Genomic DNA, 26,410 nt, shown 5'->3' with positions numbered 1-26,410 from the left:
CTTTATATACATTAAATCCTTACAACAGCTGGGCATGGTGGCTCACGCCTGTAATCCCAGCACTGTGGGAGGCCAAGGCAAGCAGATCACTTGAGCCCAGGAGTTTGAGATCAGCCTGGGCAACATGGCAAAATCCCGTCTCTACAAAAAATACAAAAATTAGCCAGGCATGGTGGCATACACTTGTAGTCCCAGATACTCGGGAGGCTGAGGTGGGAGGATCCCTTGAGTCCAGGAGGCGGAGGTTGCAGTGAGCCGAGATTGCACTGCACTCCAGCCTGGCTAAGAGCGAGACCCTGTCCGAAAAATGAAATAAACTAAAAAAGAAAAATCCTTACAACAACCCTATGAGGTAGTTACTATTATCTGGTTTTCCACTTAAGGAAACTGAGCGTTAAAGAGATTAATCAGGCTGGGCGCTGTGGCTTACGCCTGTAATACTAGCACTTCGGGAGGCCGAGGTGGGTGGATTGCCTGAGCTCAGGAGTTTGAGACCATCCTGGGCAACATGAAGAAACGTCGTCTCTACTAAAAATACAAAAAATTAGCCGGGGGTGGTGGCGCATGCCTGTAATCCCAGCTACTTGGGAGGCTGAGGCACGAGAATTGCTTCAAACCGGGAAGTGGAGGTTGCAGTGAGCCAAGATTGCACCACTGCACTTCAGCCTGGGTGACAGAGCGAGAGACTGTCTGGAAAAAAAAAAAATAGAGAGAGATTAATCAACTTGTCCCAAGGTCAACAGGAGCCTAGGTTTGTCTGACCCCAGCCCCAGCATCATTCTCTTAACTGCTATGCTGGCTCAGTGTCCTCTCCCAGGAGGTCTCACACTTGACATGTCTGCATCTGAACTCATCTGTCCATTGCTTCGTATACAACTATAGGCAAGTGAGTGAATGTCTGAGCCACAGTTGTTTCAACTTGCTCAAAGCCTGTCCTCCTCCCATGCTGTTTCAATAAATAGTCCTGCTGCCTCCCAGTCAACAGGAGCTGCACGAGACTCTTCCTTTTCCCTTCCCTCCCCACCACTCACTCATCAAGACATGGTGACTGTGTGCTCTAAGAACCCCATTCTCACCGCCCAGGGCCTAGTCCTCTCCTGCCTGGACATAGCAAGATCCTACTCTCAGGCCTTTCCCATCATTCATTCAAAGAACCTTCCTTAGGCCTGCTCATTTTTTCAGCCACCATGGGTCCCACATTCTCTTCCTTCCTAGCCCTACTCTGCACAGCCCCCAGACCAGTCTTTCCAACACACAAAGCTCACCAGGTCTCCCCAGCATCCTGAACCCCTGACTCTGAGCAAAAGCTCCTGAACCTCAGCCTGGCTTTCAAACCACAGACTGTGTGGTCCCACCTCCTCTGCAGCCCCAGCACCCACCCAACCCTCTCCTGAGCACAGGAGCATCTGCACCATTGCTGGTCTTCCCGCCCATCCTTTCTCCTGCTCTACCCTGCATGGGTAGGGGATGTCCTCTGTCTCTCCACAGTCTCAGCCCCACTCCCCATATATGTTTTTCTAGTGACACTAAGCCCAGTGGTAGGCATGCTAAGGTGTGCAAAATCAGTAATGTCTATTTTATAAAAGCTAAATATATGGTTGTGCAGTAATGTGAATGTATTTAATGCCATAGAACTGTACACATAATAATGGTTAAAATGGTGGCTGGACATAGTGGCTCACGCCTGTAATCCCAGCACTTTGGGAGGCTGAGGCAAGAGGATTGCTTGAGCCCAGGAGTTTGAGACCAGCCTAGGCAACACAGGGAGACCCCCCATCTCTATAGAAAATTTAAAAATTAGCCGGATATGGTGGTGTATACCTGCTGGGGACCAGCCTCAACACCACATGTAGGGTACCCAAAGTCTGGTGGCGACAAAGGATTGAGAAGAGACAAATTAAGATTTGAAAGGTGGGGAGCCCCAGGGGCCAGCTGCAGAATGGAGGCTGCAAAAGGCTCAGAGTTCTGGTCAACACACTATTGAGTACAATCACTTAGATCTGAGAAGCAGATGTTCAGGGCGAAACAGTGAAAAGGAGGCAATGCGTCATAGGCGTAATCTATAGCAATAGTGGTTTAAATGAATCTCCTTTGTGCTCAGTGTATCTTTAACTTATCAGAGAGTAGCTAGTGGGAGCGACTTAACTAGGAGCCTGCATGTCTGTCCACTTTCCAGTGTTTCAAAGGAGTGCCTTTCTCTTGAGCAGTGTTTACAGAGAAGAGAGCGGGTCTCGCTCTGAGCATGGGAACATGATGGCAATTAGGAGGGTTTCCTCCTCAGAGGCCTTTTGTGGCTTTCCACAACTTGTTGTCCCATATTTTTATGGCCAGTTTATGCAGACACCCCATAAGTCTTTCTCCCAATACATGCCTGTAGTCCCAACTACTCAGGAGGCTGAGGTGGGAGGACTGCTTGAGCCCAGGAGGTTGAGGCTGTGGTGAGCCATGATTGCACCACTGCACTCTATCCTGAGCAACAGAGCGAGACCCTGTCTCAAAAAAAAAAAAAAAAAAAAAAGGTTAAAATGGTAAAACAAAACTAAATATAAATGCCTCCCCCAGGGTTCTAGTCCCTGGAGCGAGTAGATAGGTCATGACTGGGCCCTCTCCTCACCCCATCCTCCCCAGCTTACAGAGTATTTTACGCTGTGATCCCCATGGGCTCTGTCTGTTGGGAGGTCAATGTCCAGGAGCCTTCCTTCCTAAGCTCCCACTCTGCTTCCACTCCTGGGGTACCATTAGGAAGTATTAGTGGGCCCCCCTGCCCATGCAACCACGGACTCAGTCTTTTTGTGTGTGTGTCGGGGGGTCTGGATTGCTTCACCTCCTCTCCCTTTGCCTTAGTATAGTCCGCTCAGGAAGTTTAGGTTTCCAGAAGGTCAGGGTCAGGAAGATAGCTGTGGTTGACTTCAGCTTTGGGCCTGAGATCCTCCCTACAAGAGACAAGGATTAAAAAAAAAAGCCTGACCCGACCTTCTGCACGAGACAAGAAAGGGAAGATTGTGATTGGAGCCAAACTCAGTTAACATCCTGGTCAGTCATTCTGGCACACCAGGTCCTGCAGCAGGCAGTCCAACCCCTTGAGGGCCGAAATCAAAAGTATCCTTCCCTGCACATGCAGACACACACTGACAAACAAGCATACATACAACCCACAAAGCAGACACATACATACAAGCAAAGATGTATGTACAGACAAGCCTACCCACAGACACAGGCATGCACAGAAACACACATGATTATACCACTACACACATACCCATGGCCGGGAAAACACATGAAGAGAATCACAGGCCTCCATCACACACACACACACACACACACACACACACACACACACACAAAGATAAGCCTACCTACAGAGTCACTAATAGGTGTCAGCAAATGTGTTCTAGAGATTGGAACAATGTGTGTATGTGGAGGAGGACAGACTGGTGGGAGAGAAAGCCAGATAAACATAGGGAAGGGAGAGATCCTGACGCCAAGAAAGGAGGGTCATGGACAATTATCAGGTGCCAACCTCTCGCCCAGCCCTCATTGATTCATCTGTGCATTAACAGTTACTAAGCTGAGTCCTCTGTTGGGCCTCAGCCCTATCCTCACATATGCACAGCCCGGGAGGAAGAGAGACCTGTCCGTGAGGAACTATCACACAGAGTGGCACGTGCTAAGGTAGGGGATGCACATCCCCCCTCTGGGCAGCAGTGGAGGGCAGATGTCAGGGAAATGTGAGTAAAATGTTGAACAACTTGGCTGGACGAAGGGGATGGACGGGGAGGTCACCTTGGGCCAAGGAAACAGGTGTAAACACTAGTTTCCTTTTGCTGCTGTAACAAATTACCATAAATGTAATGGCTTCAATACAAAAATTAGCCGGGCACCTGTCATCTCAGCTACTTGGGAGGCTGAGTCAGGAGAATCGCTTGAACCTGGGAGGCGGAGGTTGCAATGAGCTGAGATCGTGCCACTGCACTCCAGCCTGGGTGACAGAGAGAGACTCTGTCTCAAAAACAAAAACAAAAACACGAAAAACTACACAGATTTATTCTCTTACAATTGCTCAGAGGTCTGAAATCAGTTTTAGTGGGCTAAACTCAATGTGTTGGCAGGACTGGTTCCTTCTGTAGGCTCCAAGAGGAAAATGTATTTCCTTGCCTTTTCGGTATCTAATGGCTGCCTGCATTCCTTGGCTTGTGGACCAGTACTCCACCCTCAAAAGTGCAGCACTCCAGTGTCTGCTTCCATCATTCCACTACTGTCTCCCCTGACTCCTCCTGCCTCCCTCTCTCCTGTCGGAATCATTGTGGTTGTATCACCCCACCCCAGATGATGCAGGATAATCTTTTCATCTCAAGATCCTTGACCACATCTGCAAAGTCTCTTTTGCCATATAAGGTAATATTCACAGGTTCTGGGAATTAGGATGTGGACATCTTGGGACCATTATTCAGCCTACCATTAGGGGAGTGGCATATTATCTCACAGTCTTTAAAATGTCCTCCAATTTTGTTATTACCAGGCTGAAGATAAGGAATTGGAGGCTCATAGAAGTTAAGTGATTTACCTTAGACAGGCAGACAGATAGATAAATGATAAGTGTTTTCTAAAACAGACAAAATACAAAGAAAAATGCAACAAAGCACTCAAAACCTCACCACCCAGAAATGATCAGTATTACATTTTGTAACCATATACCTAATATAGAGAAAGAAGCATTGAGAGAGAGAGGCTAGAGAGACAGCCAGTCAGGTAGAAAAAAAATCTAAGAATGGGACTGTTCTCATAGTCCTAATGGGAAATACTATAGAAACTCTTTTTTTAACCAAAAGTAGCAAATGTACATTTACTTGAGTTTAATAGAGAAAAAAAGAAACTGAAGTGAAAATGAAAGAATAGCTGAGATATTTCTTCACCTTAAAAGAACAGTCATTCCTGAAAGACCTCTCTCAAGAACCATTTCAATTAAGAGATTGGGCCAGGCGCAGTGGCTCACACCTGTAATCCCAACACTTTGGGAGACCTAGGCGGCAGGATCACTTGAGCCCAGGAGTTCGAGACCAGTCTGGGCAACATGGAGAGATCTTGTCTTTACAAAAACTTAAAAATTAGCCAGGCATGGTGGCACATGCCTGTGGTGGTCCCAGCTACTTGAAGGCTGAGGTGGGAGGATTGCTTGATACCAGGGAGCTGTGATAGTACCATGTCACTCCAGCCAGAACAACAGAGCAAGATCCTGCCTCAAAAAAAAAAAAAAAAAAAAAAAGAGATTGGATTAGGATTTTACCATTATATTCTAGCTTTATCTATTTATTGACTTAGCTATGAACAAAGATGTGATTAGTACTTTTGCTTTCCTTGCTACCTCACCTCTTCATTCCAGACTGTGCATATAACTTTCAACTCCCGACATTACTAATAGCCCACTGTTGACCAGAAGCCTTATTGATAACATAAACAATTGATTTGCACATATTTTGTATGTGTATTATATACTGTATTCTTATAATAAAGCTAGAGAAAAAAATGTTATTAAGAAAATAATAAGGAAGAAATAATATATTAATATTTACTATTCATTAAGTGCAAGGGGATCATCATAAAGGTCTTCATCCTCATCTTCATGTTGAGGAGGCTGAAGAGGAGGAGGAAGAGGAGGGGTTGGTTTTGCTGCCTCAGGGGTGGCAGAGGCAGAAGAGGGAGAGAGAGGCAGGAGAGGCAGGCACTCTTGGTGTAACTTTTATTGATTTTATTTAATCTGTGAACAAGTGGACCTGCACAGTTCAAACTCGTGTTGTTCAAAGGTCAACTGTATTTACATTGTTTTGTAACTAAAATTCCCACAGTGTAATCTTAGCCTAAATTGAATTAAGGTTAATTCCCAAATGGAATTAATGTCACCACCAGTTCTTTACCATGAATCTCCCTTCCTCAGCTCCTGAACTTGACTAATCTCTTGGCTGACTGGATCTTGTCATTGTGTAGTCTTTTCTGGAAAGGCTCATGAGTACACCATCCCCCAAATTCATGATTGAGATCAACCACTCTGTTGGTTATGATTTAGGGTGACACTTTTTAACCCTCAGAACTCTGTAGATACTGTCTTCACTTGTCAAATGCTACCTTGGAGAAGTCTGAGACCAGACTGAATATTCCCCCTCGTAAATAAATGACTTGCTTCTTCTGTCTAGGTGCCTTAAGTATTCTTACTTTAGCCCCAAAGTTTGGTAACTAAATCAATGTGTCTTTTTTCTTTTTTAGAGGGAAGGGTCTCACTATGTTGCCCAGGCTGGCCTCAAACTCCTGGGCTCAACTGATCCTCCTGCCTAAGTCTCCCAAAGTGGTGGCATTACAGGTGTGAGCCACCTCACCCAGCCAAATCAATGTGTCTTAATGTCAATTATTCTGTGTCAACTTTTCTGGTATACAGTACGCCCCTTTCAATCTGAATATTCAGTTCTTTCATTTCAGGGGATTCTGTGATGGTGTTACTCTGTCTCATTAACTCAGAGGTCCCCACCTTGCTTTGTCCATACCTCTCCCCTTGGACTGCCCCCTCTGGCATCTCCAGCCCCCAGCACTTTCAAGTTCCTGGGATGAGACAAGGGCCCATAGAATTAGGCCTCAGCACACAGTGGGTTTCAGTCCAAGGAAGAGAGGGAATGAGCAGGAAGCATTTCATGGAGACAGAGTCAGAGGGAACTCAGATGCTTCTCAGGAGGGCATCTGGGCACAAGCACAGCATGAACCAAGGCATGGATGTAGGAGAGGATGGGAACAATTACTGGGGAACAGGAGGAGTCCAGCTGGAGGAGCGCCAGCTGGAGAAGCAGGGGAGAGGCTGGAGCGGTGGGGCGGGCAGGGTCCAGGCAGGGGCTGCCTTTGTTGTAACCAAAGCACCTAGCTCTTGGGTCTGGAATCTCAGGGATACTAATGGTGGGTGGGGCAGGTGCAGTAGGGAAGCCTGGTTCCCGTTTCTCCTCCCCATCCTCAGCCCCTCCCAGAGACCTTCCTCTGAGTGCTCCTCTCCCAGTGCCCCCTTGTCCTGGTAATGCCCAAGGTGTTCCTGCTGTCGTCCTGACAGCTGCAGGTAAAGCCTCAGCCATGGCCACACCAGGCACATGCCATCACACACGAATGTAGCACAGATGCATCCCTGGTCACCTAGCCACACTAAAACAAACATGGTACACAGCTGCATACCATCACTGCCATGTGCACGTGACGGTGCAGTGACACATGCTGTTGTGGGCATACTTTGCACACAGCCCCACAATCTGGCTCCTTCTCTGGGTTGGTTGCTTCTGAATTTCCTGAGAACCTGTCCTGCCCCCTGGTGGCCATTCCCCAAGCCACTGCCCCTCTGGAAGGACCCCTTCTATCTGCTTGCCTTCTGGTCTAGAGCAGGCTCTTCCCTCAAACTGCAACTATGAGACCAGGCCCCTCAGACATCCTCCACACCAGTCTCCCTCATCAGACATCCTCCAGACCAACCTCCCCTGTCAGACATCCTGCAGACCTGCCTCCCGCCTCAAACATCCTCCAGACCACCCTCCCACCTCAGACGTCCTTCAGACCAGCCTCCCCCGTCAGACTGGTGCTGTCAGGCAAGGCCTTCTCAAACAGGGTGATTGACGTCCCAGTTTGCCTGGGACTGAGGGGTTTCCTGAGACTTGAGATATTCGGTGCTAAAACTGGGAAAGTTCAGGCAGACTAGAACTAGTTGGCAGTTCTAGTCTTCGGATCCGTGTGCCTTCAGCTCAGCTCAGTCTCCCTTCAGACTGGACCCATCAGACCAGGCCCTTTCAGACACCCCTGGGTCAGCTTACCCCTCAGGCTGGGCCTTTCAAATGAAAGCTCTTCTGATGCGTTCCCAGACGAGCCCTGGCTCAGGCTCACCCTGTCGCATGCGCCCTCTCAGACCCACTCACCCTCAGATTGGCTTCCCCATCCGAATGGCACTGTCAGGTCCCTTCCAGCCTCTCCCCAAACTGGCCCCATCCGACGCCCTTCCTCAGACCTCCTTCCTCTCCCCCTCCTCTGAGAAGAGGCAAGGTGGAGAGAATACATCCCAATCACTCCTGCCCCGAGGACCTTAGCCCTCCCTCTCCAGGCAGGCATCGCCTTCCCAGGGTCCGGCCGCTCTGGGCTGTGGGCCTCAGGACCTGAAGATAGGCAGGTGCAGGATGCAGGACTGGGACTGGAGCCAGGGATTCTGTTCTCTCCACGTGAGAATGAATTTTCTCAGAGTTCCCTCCTATACAGGCCGTGAGCTCACAGGCTCCAGGGAGTTCTCAGGGCCGGACGCTGCCCAGGAAGGATTCCTGCCTGATGTCGCCCTCTCTCCTGGCTGGCTGCTGGGAACGCACACCAGACGTGGGATGTCTGTGCTGAGAGCTGCCAGCCTAGGAGCAGGAATGAAGGGTAGGCGGGTGGCCGAGAGGGGGCAGCAGAAGCCAGGACAGTCCCTGGTGCAGGCCAGAGAGGAGCGGCGGCCACAGGCTGGGGTCTGGATAGGGGTGGGAACACAGAGGGAGGCAAAAAAGAGAAGGACTGACAGAGTCAGGGAAGAGGGAGACAGAGGTGGAGACATGGATAGAGATACATACAGAGAGACACAGAGATGGGGATGGAGACACATGAGACAGAGGGAGAGGGAGAAGGCAGAAAAAGGGAAGACAGACAAGGAAGAAGAGATGCGAAGACAAGCATGGGGAGGGATGGATATAGAGACAAGGAGGGAAGAAGAGACAGGAGAAGAGACACAAGATGGAGACATACAGAGAGACAGGGATGGAACAGAAACATACAGAAAGAAATGCAGACAGGAAACAGGACAAAGACAGATTCAGAGATAGGAATGGGACAGAAGGCGACAAATATAGGCTGGGTGCAGTGGCTCATGCCTGTAATCCCAGCACTTTGGGAGGCCAAGGTGGGCGGATCACCTGAGGTCAGGAGTTTGACACCAGTCTGGCCAACATGGCAAAACCCCATCTCTACTAAAAATACAAAAATTAGCCAGGCATGGTGGTGGGCACCTGTAATCCCAGCTACCCGGGAGGTTGAAGCAGGAGAATCGCTTGAACCCGGGAAGTGGAGGTTGCAGTGAGCCTAGATCGCACCGTTGCACTCCAGCCTTGGTGACAGTGAGACTCCGTCTCAAAAAAAAAAAAAGAAGAGACAAACAGAAATGAAAATAATGAAAATGGGTTCAGCAAGAAGAGAGGGGCGGGGGTGCACAGAGGCAGGTCTGGAGTAGAGCCACACTGGAAGAGAGATCAAGTGGGCAGGGACTGATAGGCTAGGACACAGAGCGGGGCCCAGCCACAGTGTATCATAGGGCACAAAGAGAAGTAGGGGGCTGGAAGGCTGGGACCCTGTGCAATGCACCTGGGGTCTGGGATCCCAGCCTTCCCTTCCCCCCATGCCTCAGGGTTGTTTTAATTCTCCAGATTCTGTTTTAGCTCCAAGAACTGATGTCTGCAATTATGCCTGGCTCCCCAGAACCACTGTGGGAACTAGATGTGGAGGGACAGTACTAGAGAGAGGTGACAGTCAGCAACTGAGACCCTCCAAGGCAAACAGCCTCTGTGAGGCCAAGGGCCCAGGACCCACAAGGAGGGTGACCACCCGCAGGCCCAGGGCAGTTGTCTAGTCAGAGGCAATGATGCTGCCCCTCCAGCCACCCTGGGCTTGAGGCAGAGCAGGGTCTCTCTCTTAGAGCTGGGGGAAGAGAGATAGAGGCCCCAGTCCTCCCCTCCATTGGCCTCTGAGGCTCTGGCAGGCCCCCTCCCCTCCTTCTGCCCCCTCCTCCCGAGGCCCCACGTAATTACTTTCCCATGTTGCTAATGGAGGCCAGATTGCTGATGCCCAAGCTCTGGGTGGGCGGTGGGTAGGTCAGGGCTGACCAGGGCTCCCAAGGCAGAAAGGCAGCTCAGGCCAGAGACTCCTCACTTCATCCCACCCACCCCAAAGATGAAGGGTGGAAGTTCTGACACATCCCAGGAATGTTCTGGGGGAGACTGTTGGTGACCCCCTGTTACCTCTACTCATGCTGGAGCCTAGGTTCAGGCTGAGCCACACCTCACAGGGACCAGACCCCCAGGCAGAACTCGGAATTCAGGGTACAGAGCAGGTCCACAGCCACCTCTCAGGATGTCCATCCTGGGAGCCTCTTCCTGTGAATGAAGAGCCTTGCATTTCCATAGCTGGGCGTGTTCAGCTTGAAAAGCCACAGGCTTCACCTTGATGCCAGGCCTTTGCTTTCACGGGACTCTCACCTAGAACAACCCTCTCTCTTCTAACCTGGAGAAGAGACGGCCACTTGACTCTGGAGCCCCTCACCAGGCCTCACCTCTGGGACTGTGTCTTGTCCAGGCCGGACTCATCAGTGCTTGAGGCACTGTCAATACCCTTCCCAGCGCACGTTCCCAGGGGGGCCTGGTGATCCCAGGAAGGGGTATCCATGGCCGGAGCCTAGACTGAGGGGAAGGGTTTGAACTGGGAGAAAGTGTGTGATGGCATCAGGGTGGCTGGTGGCTCTGTGCACACATCTGTGCACAGGTGGGTGTGGGTGTGGACCTGACTTTGACTCCACCCCCCTCTTCTTACTCCAGGCACCCACAGCAAGGCCAAAACCTGGCTCCCCAGGTCAGAGCTCCGGCCTCTCCTTTCACCCCTGCCCCCAGGTCACAGGGCCTGCCTACTTGGCCCCAGCCCTGGACATTCCCAGCTGAGAATGCCTGCTTACGCTCAGTAAGGCGGCTTCTCTAAGTGGGGTCTGGACCTAAGCAGGCCTGGGACAGCCAAGTGTCCTCCTCTGAGGAGAAGTCAGAAGGACCCCGGAGCCCCAGTTTGGGGACTGAAAGGGTGTGGGCAGGATGTGAGGCTGGACCAAAGACTGACCATCCTATAAAGCCAAAGCCCCCCCCCTCTCCAGCTCCACAGTCCTGACTATAACCCAGCCCTGGGAGTAAGTCCTGTACTCTGTCATTCCAGTTCTGAAGCCCAGGTCCTGTCCCTGGTCATACTCCAAGCAACCTCCTCCTTCAGGCAGCCACCCTGCCTGCCCAGGCCCAGGACACTCTGTGCTCTGAGCCCTTGTGGCCTGGCTGAGCCCTAGGCCTGACCTTCTGGCACTCCTGGACTGTCTCTCGGATGGCAGGGATCATGCACACCCCCTGGCCCCAAGGATGAAGCCTGCCCCTCCCCTTCTGCCATCTCTAGCCCTGTGCACTGGGCTCAGGCCTGGGCACTCATGGAAGGCAGTTCTAGAGGTGACCCTTGAAAGGCTTCTGCCCCAGCCAAGACTTGGGCAGCCTCTAGGACTGACTGGATACCCCCACGGGATCCCTCATTTCCCACCATTTTTCCCTGGCTGCAACCCTGTGCTCCAGGGAAGCCCTACCCGCCAAGTAGTAGACAACACTGTTACCAGATATACTGGCCTGAAAGCTGAACGCCTCTCCCCACCTTCCCCAACCACAATTTCTTTCCTCCACCAGCCCTGGAAGGGGCAGGGTCCTTGGAAGAGGGATACCCTCCCAAAGCGTATCTGTTTCAAGGACTCATGAAATGGTGACGTTTAATGAGAACCCCCCACCCCCCCACCCTGTATATACATCTATAAAAAATTCAAATACAGCAAGTTACCATTGAGTCAGACTAGAAGGGACTGACAGGGCATTAAATACTGTGGGATAGGAGCAGGGTCAGGGGAGGGGTGTACAAAACGGGGCAGAGGGGAGGGGACTGAAAAGTGTGGGCGCTGGGGGGAGGGGGATGGCTGGGCCCCCCCAGCATCAGGAGCTTATAATCTGACGGTGGCAACAGAGACCCTGGGATAGACAGGAGGCTGGGGCAGGAGGAGAAATCGGATGTGAGAGGCTCCCCTCACGTCCCCCAAGGGCTCCTGGGAGTCGCTGGCATTGGAGGGTCCAGCCCAAGGGGCCAGGGTGAGGGGGTCTTTGGTGGGTGGGTTAGCTGCATGGCCCACCTCCCCCGAGGGAGGAAGGAGGGCCAGCTTGGTGCGGCAGGGCTGGGGGGCGGCAGGCCCGGGCCCGCCGGGGGTCTCCACAAATTGTGTCTGAAGAGAATGCAAAAGGTCCTCCTGCCCGTGTGCAAAATAGAAACCGGGGTCTGCAGGCTCAGCTCCGGCCTCCTGCTCCTCTGCAGGTGCTCTGCATGTCCTCATGGGGTGCCGGGCTCTGCAGAGACAGGCATGGGCCTGTCAGGGAGGGGACTGGAGTGGGGGTTCCCTCAGGCTCCCTCTGCCACCCAGCCTCACTCAACCTACCAGATCATGAGACTGCTGGCAGTGGCGGCAGCGGCAGCCAGGGCCAGAGTGATGGGGACGCTGACCAAGAAGGGTGCCGAGGGTCCCCCGCCGCTGCCCAGCTCCCCAGGGTCACAGATCTTCGTGGTAGGTGGGGGTGCCAGGGAGCTGGTGGTGCTGGTCGTGGTCTCTGGGGAACATGGGGGAAACTCAGGGCAAGGCCAGGGCTGGGGTCCCATCCAGATCTGGGGGCTCATGAGACATACCGTTCTGCTTCCTGCATCAGACTGGTACGCCTCCCCCATCAGGCAGCCCTGCCTCCCCCATCAGGCAGATCCTGCTTCCCAAGGCTCACAGATAACCCCTCCACCCAATGACCCCTACCAACGATGTCCAGATAGCATGGACCAGGAATGGCAGGGGTTGGACAGAACAGGCAGAAGTGTGGCTGCCACAGAGTGTGGCTACCCCGGAAGCAGAGGCTGGAGGCAGCAGGGTAGAACCAGGCCACAGGTTCTACCACAGGCCTCCAGGACAGCAGAGCCAGGAGGTAGGGCAGGAGCAAGCTCACCCGCGGCCTGGGCCTCAGTAGTGAGGTGTCGCGGTTCCTCAGTCCAGGGCGTAGCATGGGCAGCCACGCTCCAGTCACTCCATGTTCCAATTTCATTGTCCTTGGCTGCCACCTGGATAATGTACTCCTTCCCGGCGTAGGCATCTGTGATGGTGTGTGCTGTGCCATCAGACAGCTCCACCTGCAGCCAGACCATGGGGCGGGGGTGAGGACACACCTGGGGGCCAGGAGGATGAGGTCCCTCCAGAGGAAGTGAGCATGCCTCTGGGGAGAGGCGAGTGGAGTGCTCGGGGGACAGTGAGGACTTCCCTGGAGGAGAAGGAGGACATGGAGAATATTCTTGCCAGAGATTGGGGACAGCTTAGGGAGGAGACCCCACGGGAGAGCAGTTGTCCCTGAAGGAGAGTAATGACATCTTCAAGGAGACCAGAAACACCCCAGGGGATAATAAGGAAGTCTTTGCCCTGTGCCTACGACTCTGCTGCTGCCCCTGCTCTCACAGTCCCCAGCCTGGCTGAATCCAGACCACAGTCCCAGCCTGGAGGTGGCAAGGGCAGGGGGTGAAAGGAGATGGTAGTGCCGCCCTCTTCTCCCACCAGGAAGCCACTGAGAGGGGAGGTTCCACACACTGACTGGAGCTAGGCTGCCTGAGTTTCAAATTTGGCCCCATCCCTTAGTAGTGAGGTGACCAAGTTACTTAATATCCTCACACCTTGCCATCATCTGTAAAACGGCGTTCATGAGAGTATCCATCTCTTAGGGTTACAATAAGGACCAAGGCATGACGACAGCACCAAATGCACTTCAGCCAGCGCTGTCATTACCATGGCTTCTGGCCAGAGCCTGGGTTCCCAGATGCCCAAGGCACCTACCAGCCCGGCCCCAGCTGAGCCTCCCCTCAGGAAGGCCTCAGTGTGGTTCTCACCCTGCTGGTGCAGAAAGGGGTGGGGGACAGCCCCTGGGGCTGCAGGGCACAGAACAGCTGCTCCATTTCCTCCTGGGAGCATCGCAACCCCACTCCTGCCCCGCTGGCCCCATCCTGCTGGTCTCCCCCAACCCTCCAGGCCGGGCTGCCTGTCCGGCGCCCCTTCCAGGCCCAGGCTGGGCTCTGGTTCATCTCAGCGGCACCCGCTGCCTCATTAAGCCGCCTCGTAAACAGGGGCAGCCGGTGGGGGCGGAGGAGGGGGCCGCTCTGGGCCACGTCTGGCTTCAGGGCTTTTTTGGTCCCTGTTCCAATCTTCCCCCCAGAAAACTGGGGTCTGGGCTATCTGACCTGACAGGCTGTGAGTGCATGCACACATGTGTGTATGTGTCTCGGGGCATGTGCTCAGCCTGTGGCCCTGATAACGGTGGTAAAGGTCAGGGTCATGGTGAGACACCTTTTGGGCCCAGACCCTGGGCTCAGTAAATCCTAATCTCAGCCCTGGAAGATCGGAGGGTCCCAAAGACCCTCTTCTCCTGGAGCCAGGGTCCCAGTTCCACCTTTGGCACCCCAGTCCCTTTCTGCTCAGCTCCTTCGGCTCTGTCTCCCTCCTGCTGGGATTAGACCGCAGACCTCCATGTCCGTCTCCCCACAGGGAGGGAGCCACGGGGAACAGATCAAATTGCCGCCTCATTGTGGGCTCATGGTGGGCACCGTACCTCTGGGAATGTGGCCCCCAGGAGGTCAGTGCTCTCCTGGGGGCCACATATCCTAGATCAGGATCCTTCTTGCGAGGTTATCAGTGATCCCTTCATCCTCTCTCTCAAGAGAAAGGCTTCTCAACTGACAGGAACTCCCTAGTCACTGACATTGGCCTCCCCTGGGAGTCCTCCACGGTCTGCTGGAGCAGATGCCCGACACGCCTTCCAGGCCTCCCTGTCCACTTAGGGCCAGGGCAGGAGCTGCAGGGAACCCATGCTGGGTCCCTGTACTTGCCTCTCTCTTGTCCATTCTGAGACAGCCCCTGTCCAGGGCCCATTCTTTTGTAATTCCTGGTCTGGATTTTCCTCCTGAAAATCCAGGTGATGTTTTTCTCTGTTCTGCCCTTCTCGCCCCTCCCAGTCATACACCTGCCTCTCCCCAAGGTCAAGGATTGGGGAGAATAGACTCTGTTCAGAGCAAAACTTCAGATGAAAAGAACCATAAATCTAACCAGCCCCAGTGCCAGTGAGACACAGAATGGGGCTAGGATGAGCTACAGGCCACGCGTGTTCTCGCCACGGAGCCTGCACACTTTGCTCTTCCCACCTCAGTGTGGGGGTCAGTTTTGCGCATGGCCTTGGCATGTTAGTTGCATACACGTATGGCGTATGATTCCTGCTGGGAGCCGCGCGTGTGTGCATGTTCCCGTGTGTGTGGTGGGCAGTGTGCCAGGTCCACTGCAAGGCGTGTGCGCCGCGACGTGCGGGGCTGCTGCCTGTAGCTCGTTAGCGGGGGAGGGGGGGCTTGTGAAACTAGACCCTGGTTATTAGCAATGCATTAGGCGCGGGCAGCTGGCCAGGCGGGAGGGACTCCGGACTCTGTCAGGGAACATGTGAGTGCATGAGTAGGCTTTGTGGGGGACAGGCACCCAGGAATCGAATTACATGCTTTAAAGGCCAGACGGGATAGGGGCACGAGGAGCTGGAGTTGGAGCCTGGTAGATGAGGTAGGGGTACAAGTTGACCCCCAGGAACCAGCCTGGGTTGTCCCATGGAGCATCCTCCCAACCCCCAGTCCTAGCCTACAGGCCTCATGGGCCACACAGAGTGCCCAAAACCCTATGGGCCCAGGGTGCTTAAAGCAAGAGAACTCCAAGTCTGCCCCAAACCTCTGGCTGTTCCCCAGAGCTCTCTATTGTAGCTTGATCCAGACCATAGTCCGACCCCATACTGATTCTTGTCCACTGCTTGGTTCCCAGCCAGGCTACCTTCCAACTCATAGCCTCAAGCTGACCCCTAAGCTGGGTCTGACTTTGGAGTCCTGATGCCAGTCAGGGCCTAAACTCACCCTGGACCAGGCTTGACCCCACTGCCTGATCCTGACCCCTGGGGCCAGCACAGGCCCAGAGCCTGGGCCAGAGTGTAAAGAGGGAGATGTCTTTCAGGGCTGAAAGAGGGAGATGTCTGGTCAGGCTGAGTTAAGGAAAGGGAGCCTTGCCTGTCCTGCCCACCGTCTCCCTCCCTGCATTTCTCTCCACTATCCTGGGGAGCCACAAAAGACATATGTGTTCCCACTGCACTAACAGGGGTCACTGGGAACCCCTAAGGACACCTGCTTCAGCTCCATCCATTCTCCCAGGCCCACCTGGTCCCTTTTCCCCACAGAGAGCCTGACTCATCAGGTCTCACACTGGAGCTGCTGCCACGTGGGATATGGGTGCCACTCACTCCACATGATTCTAACTCAGGCACCCAGGATCTTGACAGGGCAGGGCACTCACATGCTGCCACTGGTCCAGGATGAGGGGTCGGTAGCGCAGAAAGAACTTGAGAGGAAAAGACTCAGGGTCAGGCCAGGTCGAGGGGGTTTGCCACGTCACCTCCAGCCGGCGAGGGTTGCTGGGCACTGGCCGGGCTACCACATTTTCTGGAGGATCAGGCTTCACTGTTCAGGAGACATAGCTTCATTACTACACTCATCTCTGGCAACAACCCACTTTGTCAACTCCAGCCACCATGTTGACCCTCTCATATTGCCAACCATTGTCATCAATATCATAGTCCCCATGCCTCTTCTCTGTTGTCAATTCTGGTAGCTACCATAGAAAACTATCTCATTACTTCCAAGTCTGACATCCCCATCATCACCAGTGGCTGTCACTACAGTCACTGTCACCAACTCTTCATATCAACATCCCAAATTTCATCTCATCATCCCATCATCCCAACCCTATCCTCATACTGACCTGCATCCCAGTAACTAAGCCAATATGATGCCTCCATAGTTACCACTGTCACCCCCACTGTCACCTGGATTACCCCCTCCTACCCCAGCATCACACACTCCCCCAAGCCTGGTTTTACACTTCAACTTTTCCAGTTCCAAACTAAGACCTGGGTCCAGAATAAAAGAGTCCACAGGTGTTGCAGATCTGGAGGTAGGCTGGGGATCTGATGGGAGTGCCTAAGGGCCCAGCTTATGTAGAAATACTCTGGCTAGGGATCCAGTCATGGGGTCTGGGGAGAAGACAGGGGCAGGCAGAAGATCTGGCTGGGGTGGAGGAATAGCAGGCAGAAAGCCTGCCTGGAATAGGGCAGGGGCAGGTAGAAGGTCTGGCTGGGATGGGGGCGTCAGGGGGAGGATGGTATCTGTCCCAGTCCTGTCTCCTGTTCTGACACCTCATTCATCACAGGCCGTAAGGAAGCCATTAGAGTTGGGGAAGTGGTGGTGGAGGCTGCAGCTGCACAAGGGTCTGGCCCAGCCTGCCCCCACTTCCCCCTGCGGCATGTTCTGGGAGCCAGAAAAATGATCGGAAGAGCTGCTGTACAGGTCTCTTGGCCCTTCAGGTAAAGGACATTCACTTACACGTTCACAGGTATATATGTCATGCATATATGTGCACATATATGCGCACTGTACATACCTGTGCAAAGGCATGCACATGCCATGTATACATGTGCATGCATGTGGACATCCCCACCAATGTTCATGTGCCTCTGGCACACATCCACTTACATTCCCACTGGAGTAGGCAGCAGGTTCCCCCAACCACCACACTTACCAATGGTGAACTCATCAAAGGTGATAGCTGTGGCATTGTGGCCCAGGGCATTGCTGACACTTATAGAGACCTTGTACTTGATGGTGGAGAACAGGTGCATGTAGCGAATGTGGCAGCGGTTCTTGAGGGCTGGGTCCTTCTCACAGACCATAATTTTGGAGCCATGCCTGGGGAGAGGTGAGGCCCAGGTACTGTTACCAACATCAAGGGTCAGATGGGGTAGAGGTTGAGGGAAGGTCAAGCCCAAGGCAGGGCTGGGATATGGACGGAGGGCATGGTGGTGGGAAGGGGGTAGAGGTCAGAGGTCAGGGCTGGACCCGGGTCACAGGCACAGCTACTCACAGCACAGTCACATTGAAGGTGTTGGGAATGTAGGTGGGGGTGGGCAGATGCCAGCTGCAGTAGAAGCCCTTGGGGTAAGTGTTGGAGCGGCAGCTGAGCACAGGCTCCCGCGGCGGCACTGGGGGTGAGGACAGTATGGTCAGGGCATTCTTGGAGCTCCCAGTCCCCTGCACTGTATGGGGACAGGTGGGCCCCAGAGCCCCAGCTCTCCCCCCTCAACCCATCATCGATGCCAAAGTTGTGGGGGGGAGGCTGTCAGCGAGGGTCTGAGGCTTCCCAGGCCACAGAGAGCCAGATGTTTAATTAAAGAAAAACAAGGGCTGTGCGGACAGGGAACCCCCCCCTCCACCTGCTCAATGGAGGCAGGAACCGTGGGGAGCAGGGGGCTGCGGGCCTCAACTCATCAATCACAGGATGGAGGTGATGTCTGGGGGAATCGGCCCCAGCCCCACATCTCCTGCCACTTTGTGTCCACTCCCAGAGGAAGACTGTGCTGCGGAGACGAGGGGAGTCTTGAATGGGTCCTCCGACTGCTGGAGTATCGGGTGCACTTCCTGGAGAAGAGACACCCCAGACTTCCCTCAGTAGAGATGGAGACCCAAGGACAGGCCTGGTGGCTACACAGGAACGGCACTGGGCAGCTGTTTGTATGCATATCTGTGTTTGTAGATGTCTGCATGCAGGGGTATACATGCTACATACATGTCTCTATGTGACATGAATGAGTGACCAGGGATCCATAGGAGCAGCTATGTGGATGTGTGTGAATCTGCGTGTCTGTGTGATTGTGTGTGTGTACAAGTGCCTGTTGAAAGGAAGCTGCTGTTCCCTTTGTGTGTACCTCATCCCCGTGCCAGTCCCCAGCATCTTCATCGCAGACCCTTTAAGAAGCCCTTTACATGGTAAGCAGCTGCCCTCGACACTGAAATAGGAAGGCCCAGAGAGGGATAGGGACCTCTCAAGGTCAGACAGTAAGCCAGAGCTGGGACTAAACCCCAGGACAGGGGTAGCCCTATATACACACACTTGGGAAGTCCTTTCTGCAGTCTAGCCCGCACTCTTTTTTGCTGCTGTGAGCACTTAGCCCAGCTGTCCCACCCTCAGGCATTGGGTAAGGCGTGAGGACAGGCGGCTCAGGTTCCTGGAAGGAGGCAGCTTATGTGATCTGACCCAAGCAAGGAATGTCCGTCTGTGGCTCCAGGGACACTGACACCTCCCTCCTGTGCCTCCCCCCTCCTCCGCCCCCGGCCTGACAGGTGGACAGGAAATGGGAGGGGGGCAGCTCAATAAGCCAGGGACAGTGAAGGGGAGTGCATGTCTATGCTTGTAGAGTGGCCATGGTGACACAGGGGAACAGTGGGCTTCCATCCACAGTGTGCACGTGACTGTGAGTGACTCTGTGTGATTGCGTGTGCGTGTCCAGTATGTGTGATGCTGGGAGGGGCCTGGGGCAGAACCCCCAGGATCCAGATCTGGCTTTGCAGCAGAAGAGATGAGGGGACAGAGAGGCATCAGGAGAACTCCAGGTGGAGGGGGCAATGCTGTGGGCGGAGGCAGCTCCATTCCCCAGGCCTGTTGGGGAAAGCAGGGCCCAGTTGAGACCCCACAGGGCCAACCTGCGTTCTGCCCTCCACTGTCCGCCTCCCTTGGGAAGCCTTCCGGGCCCTGTGTCCATCTCGTGTCGTTCCATGTTCATCCTGTGTGCCTTTAGTGTCTCTTCCCTGTCTGCCCACGGGTGCAGAACTCTGCCTGGGGGTGGGGTGGGGGGCGGCCAAGGACACAGGAAGTGCCTTCTGGGGGCCTGTTGGCCAGGCCAGAGTTGGCAGCCACCCCAGGAGGAAAGGACATTCCGAGGTCGGCCGAGAAGCCTCCACTCCCCGCTCCTGCCACCGCCCCCCTTACCCCCAGGAAGGGGAAGGGCGCTGGGGGTGGGGTGGGGATCGGAGCCTGCAGAGTCAGCTCCCTGCTGCCCAGAACTACTCGGAGGAGGGCAGAGCGGGCCACAGCACTGGACTCACAGGCCCCCACCCCCGACCAGCCTCCCCACTGACCAGGCTCCTCCACTCCCCAACTGTCCTCCCCCCTCAGACCAGCCTCCCCTTCCAACCTCCCCCTCACACCAGTTCCTCTCCCTGACTGGGGAGGTCATGGTGGGGTGGGGGTTGGGGGGCCGACTGGGGGCTTTGTCTGTCATCTGGCTACTCCTGCCTGGCCCTGGGCCCTGAGCAGGGAAGGGCTTGGGTTTCCTGACAGGGACCAGGTTTCTCAGAGGGAAAAGGAGGAAAGAAAAACAAAAGGAAGAAAAGGAGTGACTTGCTGCAGCTGGAGCCCAGCTGAGGGGCCGGGTGGGTGGAGGTGGGGGTGCTATGAGATTGTAGGACAGTGTGGGATCAGGATGCCTGTTGTGAGTGTGTTGTGAGTTGGAGAAAAAGCTGTTTTTAAGAAGCTGTGATTGCAAGGCTGTGTGTAACTGTGAGAGGCTCTGTGTGTGTGACTGTGAGACTCTGGGCAGTTGTGTAACTGTATGATGGGAGGCTGTGTGGGACTGGATGACTGTGTTTGCACATGACTCAGGGTGAGGCTGTTCAATTTTGAGACCGTCCCTGTGTGCAAGGCTGTGTGGCCAAGGTACTCTGTAAGAGTGCCTGCAAATGTGCCATTGTGTCTGAACACAGACATAGCTAGAGCTCATACAGGAGGCAGTGCGTATGTGATGGAGCAAAGTGAGGCTGAATGTATTTTGCAAACTGTGAGTGTGGAAGGTGCCCGGAATTCCCAGCATGTTCACACGTATGAACTGAACACCGTGTGAGTGCATGTTAGAGTGTGTGAGCAAACGCTCCTATGCACACAGGTCACAGTATCAGGCTCTAGGCATACAGGGCATCTGGGTTGTCCCTTGGGGGTCTCTTGAGACACCCAAGTGACTGTGTCAGCCTGTGGCAGGGTGTCCCTAGGTCCCATGTGGGGCCGTGTGCGCGTGTGCATGCGTGCGTGTGCCCCCGCTGGCCCAGGGTTTGTTTGTTTTCCTCCTAATTGACTTGTTTTTCCATGTCCAGCCCACCAAACCGCATGTTTTTCCTCTCATCTCGCCAGCCCGCCTGGGCTGGAGCCCCCGGCACGCATGAGGCCTGCCCGCCGGCCCAGAGAGGAGGAGGGGCAAGCTGCCCACACCCTAGGCCAGGCCCGATCAGGCAGGGTGGGGCAGGGTGACCCTTCCACTCCAGCCCTACCCACGCCCCACCCGCATGCTGCCTCCTGCCTGGCATTCGAAGCTCAGGCCTGGTTCAACCTTATCTCGTGGCATCCCTTGACGCATTCCAACTTCTGGACTCCCAAATGCCCCGCCGACCTCCCACTTGTGATTTCTCCCCAGACATTTTCTTTGACCATAGCCTTCTCCCCACTCTTTCCTTTCCAGCCAAACAGGGCTACAGGGAAAGGAGTGCTGAGCCAGGGGATCCAGAGCTTCCATCCTAACCAATCAAATAAAAGTTTTAAAAAACTGGACAAGGAACTGTCCATTTAAAAATCATTTTAATCTCTGGTTTGTTTTAGTTTAAGATCAGAATGATACAGAATCAGCAGTGTCTTGTAAATAAAAAGATGCTACTAAAAGGAACACTGTGATCCTGCTTCCTAATGTGGGGGGTCGTTCCGTCATCCTAGGAAGGAGAGGAGTCCTTAGGGCTCTGCTCGTGAGGATCCACTTGAGAGCAAGAAGGCGGATCAGGAGAAAGCAGTTCAGGGATTAGCCTGGTTAAGGAGACTTCCAACAGAATACTGTTAAGACCAAATTCCCTTGTAAATAGAGACATAAAAATTGCACATGTTTAGGATAAATATTAAATAATTTTTGGTTTGAATGACCCATAAATCAGGGGTCACTCTGTCCTGTTCTCTGATAGCTGGCAGGAAGGATAATTTGATATTTGAGTGTTGCCAAAGCCAGTCTCTTGTTACTAATATGAAGTGACTGAGACGATAATGATTAATATCCCCTGTTCCTCTGACCAGGTCTTTAGAAGGAAATAATGCAATGAGAGATAAGTACCTGAAACTAATGCTACAGCCAACTCATGGCCAGCCTTCCTCTGGCAGCAGGGCCTGGAGGGCAGCGAGCACTCTATATAAAAGGTCTGGGCCCTGGTTACAACAGGGCAGCTGTGGGCATGTCCTGTGGGTATAGACTATGGACATTACTTCAAGACCCAATTCCCCTCCAACGACCTCTCAAAGAAGATCACATCATCAGCAACAGGGGTCCAGGGCCACCAAGGCCCAGCCATCACAGCCAGCCTTGTCCATCCTGAGGACTTCTGGGACCCAAACTGAGAAGACAGGGATGTGGGTGACCAGTGCCAAGCTGGGTTCATCCTTTTTCCACAGCACTCAGTAAATGGCCCTTTTCCCTCTGTAAGGGCCTAGGGCTAGACCGAGTGCTCCACTTCTGATGGACCCCATAGTGGGCCAAGGAGAATTATTAGGCTGGTCCTGCATTTCTCAAGCTGGCCAACAGGGGTCACTCCACCCGTGGCTTGCAACTAAAATGTTGGGTTTTGACTGCCATCTCTTCAGTTTAGACACATTAAAGAATAACCAAAAAAAAAAGGCCTTCCCATGGGGAAAGGTATATTCCCACCAAAATACATTTTCACACCTCTTTAAGCCCCACAGGTGGGTCAGTGTTTTTGTGGAAGACCCTGAACAACCCTTCAGCCTAACATTTTGCATGGTGGTCTATGCTAGTCTTCTGACAACGAGGCAAGTGTCTGCTCCCAGATCCCTTAAACATCTCTTAGGTAGCTTCTAGGGAATTAGGAGATGATTTTTGGGTAGTGGGGTGAGCCATACCCAAATAAAATGAGGCCAGAGGAGCTTGATCCATTGGCTCAGGAGAAAAGAAATGAAGAAATGGAACTATGTTCAGAGTATTCACTCTGTTGGTGGGTACCTGCAGCTGGGATCTGGATGCCTGCCCACCTCACCTTCAGCAATGGTGATGGCCTTGTCATTCTGACTTCTCCAGATCCCTCTTCCAAATCACACTCACCTGGTCTTCCCTCTACCTTCTTGCTGGCTCCTTCTTATTTCTTTCTGTGGCTCATTTCCCTCCATCGACCTCTTTACATGCTGATGGTCTTTAGGGCTCAGTTCTGGGTCCTCTTCTCTCTTCACTCCACGATCTCTCCCTTGGCCATCTCACCCCCTCCCATGGCCTTAATGCTGACAACCCCCCACAAATATCCATCTCCAGCAGAGGCCTCTCCCCAAATCCCAGATGCTCAGACCCACTGGTTACCAGCCATCTCAACTCCCGGTTGTCCTCCAAGGATCCCACCGAACAGGTCTGCAGCAGCTGTCTAGGGAGCCGCAGATCCCTTGCCCATACTATTAATACTTCTCACTCCCAAATTCTGCAGTTATTTGCCTAAGAGCCTTCTTTTGCTTTGCCTCCTGGGACATCAGGTCAAAAGTGCTGGGGAATCAAAGCGCCTCCCTCCCACCCCAGGTGAATCTCTCAACCACTGATGGGCAGGAGCTAGTATATACACATCCCAGCTCCCTTACCCTCAAGCAGGGCAACTCAGGTGCATGTTCTGCATCTGCACCTTCAGTGGTTAACGTCAGTCGCCAAGAGGCAATGTCTGGATAACTCACCCTTTATTGACTAACTTAACTTCCTTTTTATGTGTCACTTTCCCATTCCTTTATGGTATTTCCCTCACCTGCCAAATAAACTACTTGCATAAGAATTCTCATCTTGGGATCTGATTCTAGGGCAACCCAAACTAAGACACTGTTCAAATAGCACACATTATCTTTTCCTTCTGTTTTCTTCCTGTTGGCAGTCATGAATCCCTCCAGCTGTCTTGACTCCTCCCACCCTCTACTCTCCTGTCCTTCCCACCTCCAATCCATCACCAATTCCTGGAGGTCCAACTGCCCCTTCTCAGCTTCCCCAGCCCCATGCCCTGGTTCCAGGTCCTCATCCTCTCTCCTGCATCCAGTAACAGCCTCCTTCCTACCTTGGTTTTTCTCCATCCAACCTGCCTCCCTCCACTCAGAGTGATCTTTTAGGAACATGACCCAGAAATCGTCACTGCCCAGCTTCCAGGATCATGATCTGCCCCCTTGTCCCTTCCTTCAGCTCTCTCTTCACATAGACACCAGCCCAAGTGGCCTTTATGTGCCCTCCCAGCTGCTGAGGCCTACAGTCACACCCAGCTCTCTACCAGAAATGATGTTTCAATGTGTCTTCTAAATCACCATTCGCTTTCCAAGTCTCCATTCGCTTCCCACTCCAGGATGCCTTCCTCCTTCCCTGGGGCCTCCTGGAGCACCTTGCCTATACCTGTATAACTACATATCCCAATTCCCTCCCTGAGGCCCTCTGACCAGCCCTTGTGGGAGCAGACACAGTGAGGCTCCTCCAGCTCAGATCCATGACCTGAGGGTCTCTCCCCACTCATGTCCCAGGTAAGCCATGCCTTACCAGCTCTCTGCCCACGTTGTCAGAGGGAATAGGGTTTTAGGATACCTAAGACCTCCACGGGGGTGGGATCATGGGCAAAATGTCTAGGGGTCTGGACTCAGTGGGCAAGACTGGGCTAAGAGGCCAGAAGAGTGGGCCAGGACAGAATCAGAGGGCAAGGGTCAGGCTGCAGCTCTCCCCTCTCCGTGTCCCCCTAACAGGAAGGGGACTTGATCTGGGCTAGGAGTCTGGGTCTCAAGGAAGGAGGGAGGCTGGATGAGGGGTGGGGGCAACACTTACAGCCCACATGCAGCAGGACTTGGTGGCGCAGGTGCCAGGAATCACGGTGGAAGCAGGCGTACAGGCCACTGTGGCCCAGTTCCAGGCCACGGAGCACCAGCTGAGAGCCGTTGAGCAGGTCAGGGGCCAGGTCTGTCCCATTTACCCGCCACGTCACTGCTGCATCCCAGTTTGCTGTCCCACATGGCAGTGTCACGTCGGAGCCCAGGCGCTCGTACTGCACATGGGGTGCCTCTGTGGGGGGCGAGGGCAGAGGGCAAAAGTCACAGGTCACAGCCCTGCCCAGCACTCCCAGGTGAATGTGCTCAGACAAGAGCCTGTGAGGATGCATGAGTGAGGATGAGAGGCTCGGTGTCTGACTGTGTGAGTGTCTTGGGGAGATGAAGAGTGTTCAAGTGTGCAAGTGTGTGGGTATATGAGTGTCTCCAAATGTATGCGTGTGCATGTACAGGGGCTAGGTGTGTGACTGGGCAATCTTCTGTGTGTGTGTGTTTGCATGTGACAGAGAGTTTGCATAATGCTGAGAGGGGTCAGTTCTCACAGAAAACCCAGTTCCTCTCCAGTCCCTGGGTTTTTTAAAGTTTCCTGACCCCCATGACCCTGATCTCTTGCCACCCACAGGCTCAGCCCAGTCACTGACGTCCATTACCCAGGCAAGCTGGCACTGAGGGGCCCACTCCTGGACTCCTTTTTCTGTCTCCCTATCTATTTCTCTCCCCCACCCCATCCTTGTCTCTTTCTGTCCTGTCTCTATCCCCACCTCCCCCATCTCTCTTCCTGTCTCTCTCCTTTTCCTCCATCTGCCCAGCCTGCCATCCCACAACAACCTGCCCCTCAGCCATCCAGGGCTCAGGTGGCAGCAGGAGAAGGGAGAATGGGCAGCAGGGAACCCTAGGGAACTCCTAGCAGATGTCAGGTTCACAAGGCAGGCACTACTTAGGGCAGGTTGGGGTCTTGGGGGGTGCAGTGCTGCTGGGATGAAGTGAGCACTCTGACCATTCATCCCCTGCCCCCAGGAGCAGCCTGTCAGAGCCAAAATCAAACCCCAGCCCTGGCTTCAGCAACCCAGGCGTGATGGACAGAGCCCAGGAGACTGGAAATGGAAGGGTGGAGGCGAGCACCTGTCGACAGGCAGCGCGAAGTGAGGGAAGCGAGCAGGGCAGAGAGGCAGATTTAAGACGCAGGCACACAGAGACAGGGAGATGGGAATCTCAAGACACCCCCTTCTCATTCTACCCGCTGAGCCTGAGGGACAGACACTTCCCAGGTCTTGGCCAGATCTGTGGAGTGAAGGTGGGAGAGGAGAAGGGAAGGGGGAGGGGGCAGCAGCTTGGTGGGGGCTGCAGGATCCCTCGTTAACACTCCCTTACATCTCCCCTCCAGAGAGTCACCCTGCTGAGCTGGGGAATTTTCAGAGGCAATTCCTGTTAACGAGCCAATTAAGTTGGGCCAGTGGCCTCTTAATTAGACTTGTTAACACCACCAAGACTGCAGGGGTGTAGGGATCCCCCTTGGACCCACTGGCCACTCCCTCCCCCCATTGCAGCCCCCTCCTCGGCACTGCTTTTCTCTGCGCTGGAATGTCTGTCCCGGTTTGCTGCCTCTGTTGTCCTCGCTGTGCCAGGGTCTCTCTGTGACTCCGGGTCTCTCTCCCTCGCTGCCTGTCTCTATCCTGCCCCTCTCTGAGCCTCTCTGTCCCTGTCAGAGGAGAAGGAAGCAGAAAACCCAGCCAGCCCTGACCACTCGTCTGTGGAGCCTGGGAC

General features: G+C 53.8%; 1 protein-coding gene across 3 annotated transcripts in view; it reads right to left on the bottom strand.

The window, feature by feature from the left end:
- Nucleotides 1-11,566: 11,566 nt before the first annotated feature.
- The window catches only part of CNTFR (ciliary neurotrophic factor receptor), a 38,375-nt gene continuing 23,531 nt past the window's right edge, over nt 11,567-26,410 (bottom strand). For 2 of the 3 annotated variants that reach the window (XM_023203297.2, XM_023203299.2), the window contains 7 exons: nt 24,648-24,881; nt 17,873-17,990; nt 17,531-17,697; nt 16,250-16,413; nt 12,846-13,026; nt 12,296-12,464; nt 11,568-12,206 (listed from right to left, as the gene is read on the bottom strand). In XM_023203297.2, the coding sequence (XP_023059065.1) occupies nt 12,206; nt 12,296-12,464; nt 12,846-13,026; nt 16,250-16,413; nt 17,531-17,697; nt 17,873-17,990; nt 24,648-24,881 (1,034 nt within the window). In that variant the 3' untranslated portion in view covers nt 11,568-12,205. Of the gene's footprint in view, nt 12,207-12,295; nt 12,465-12,845; nt 13,027-16,249; nt 16,414-17,530; nt 17,698-17,872; nt 17,991-24,647; nt 24,882-26,410 lie in introns of all 3 variants that reach the window. The other variant, XM_023203298.1, reaches the window with a different exon arrangement.

Source organism: Piliocolobus tephrosceles, chromosome 14, assembly GCF_002776525.5.
Source record: "Piliocolobus tephrosceles isolate RC106 chromosome 14, ASM277652v3, whole genome shotgun sequence".
Taxonomy (NCBI): domain Eukaryota; kingdom Metazoa; phylum Chordata; class Mammalia; order Primates; family Cercopithecidae; genus Piliocolobus; species Piliocolobus tephrosceles.
Note: the sequence above shows the minus strand (reverse complement) of the source record. Positions and strands in the feature narration are given on the sequence as shown.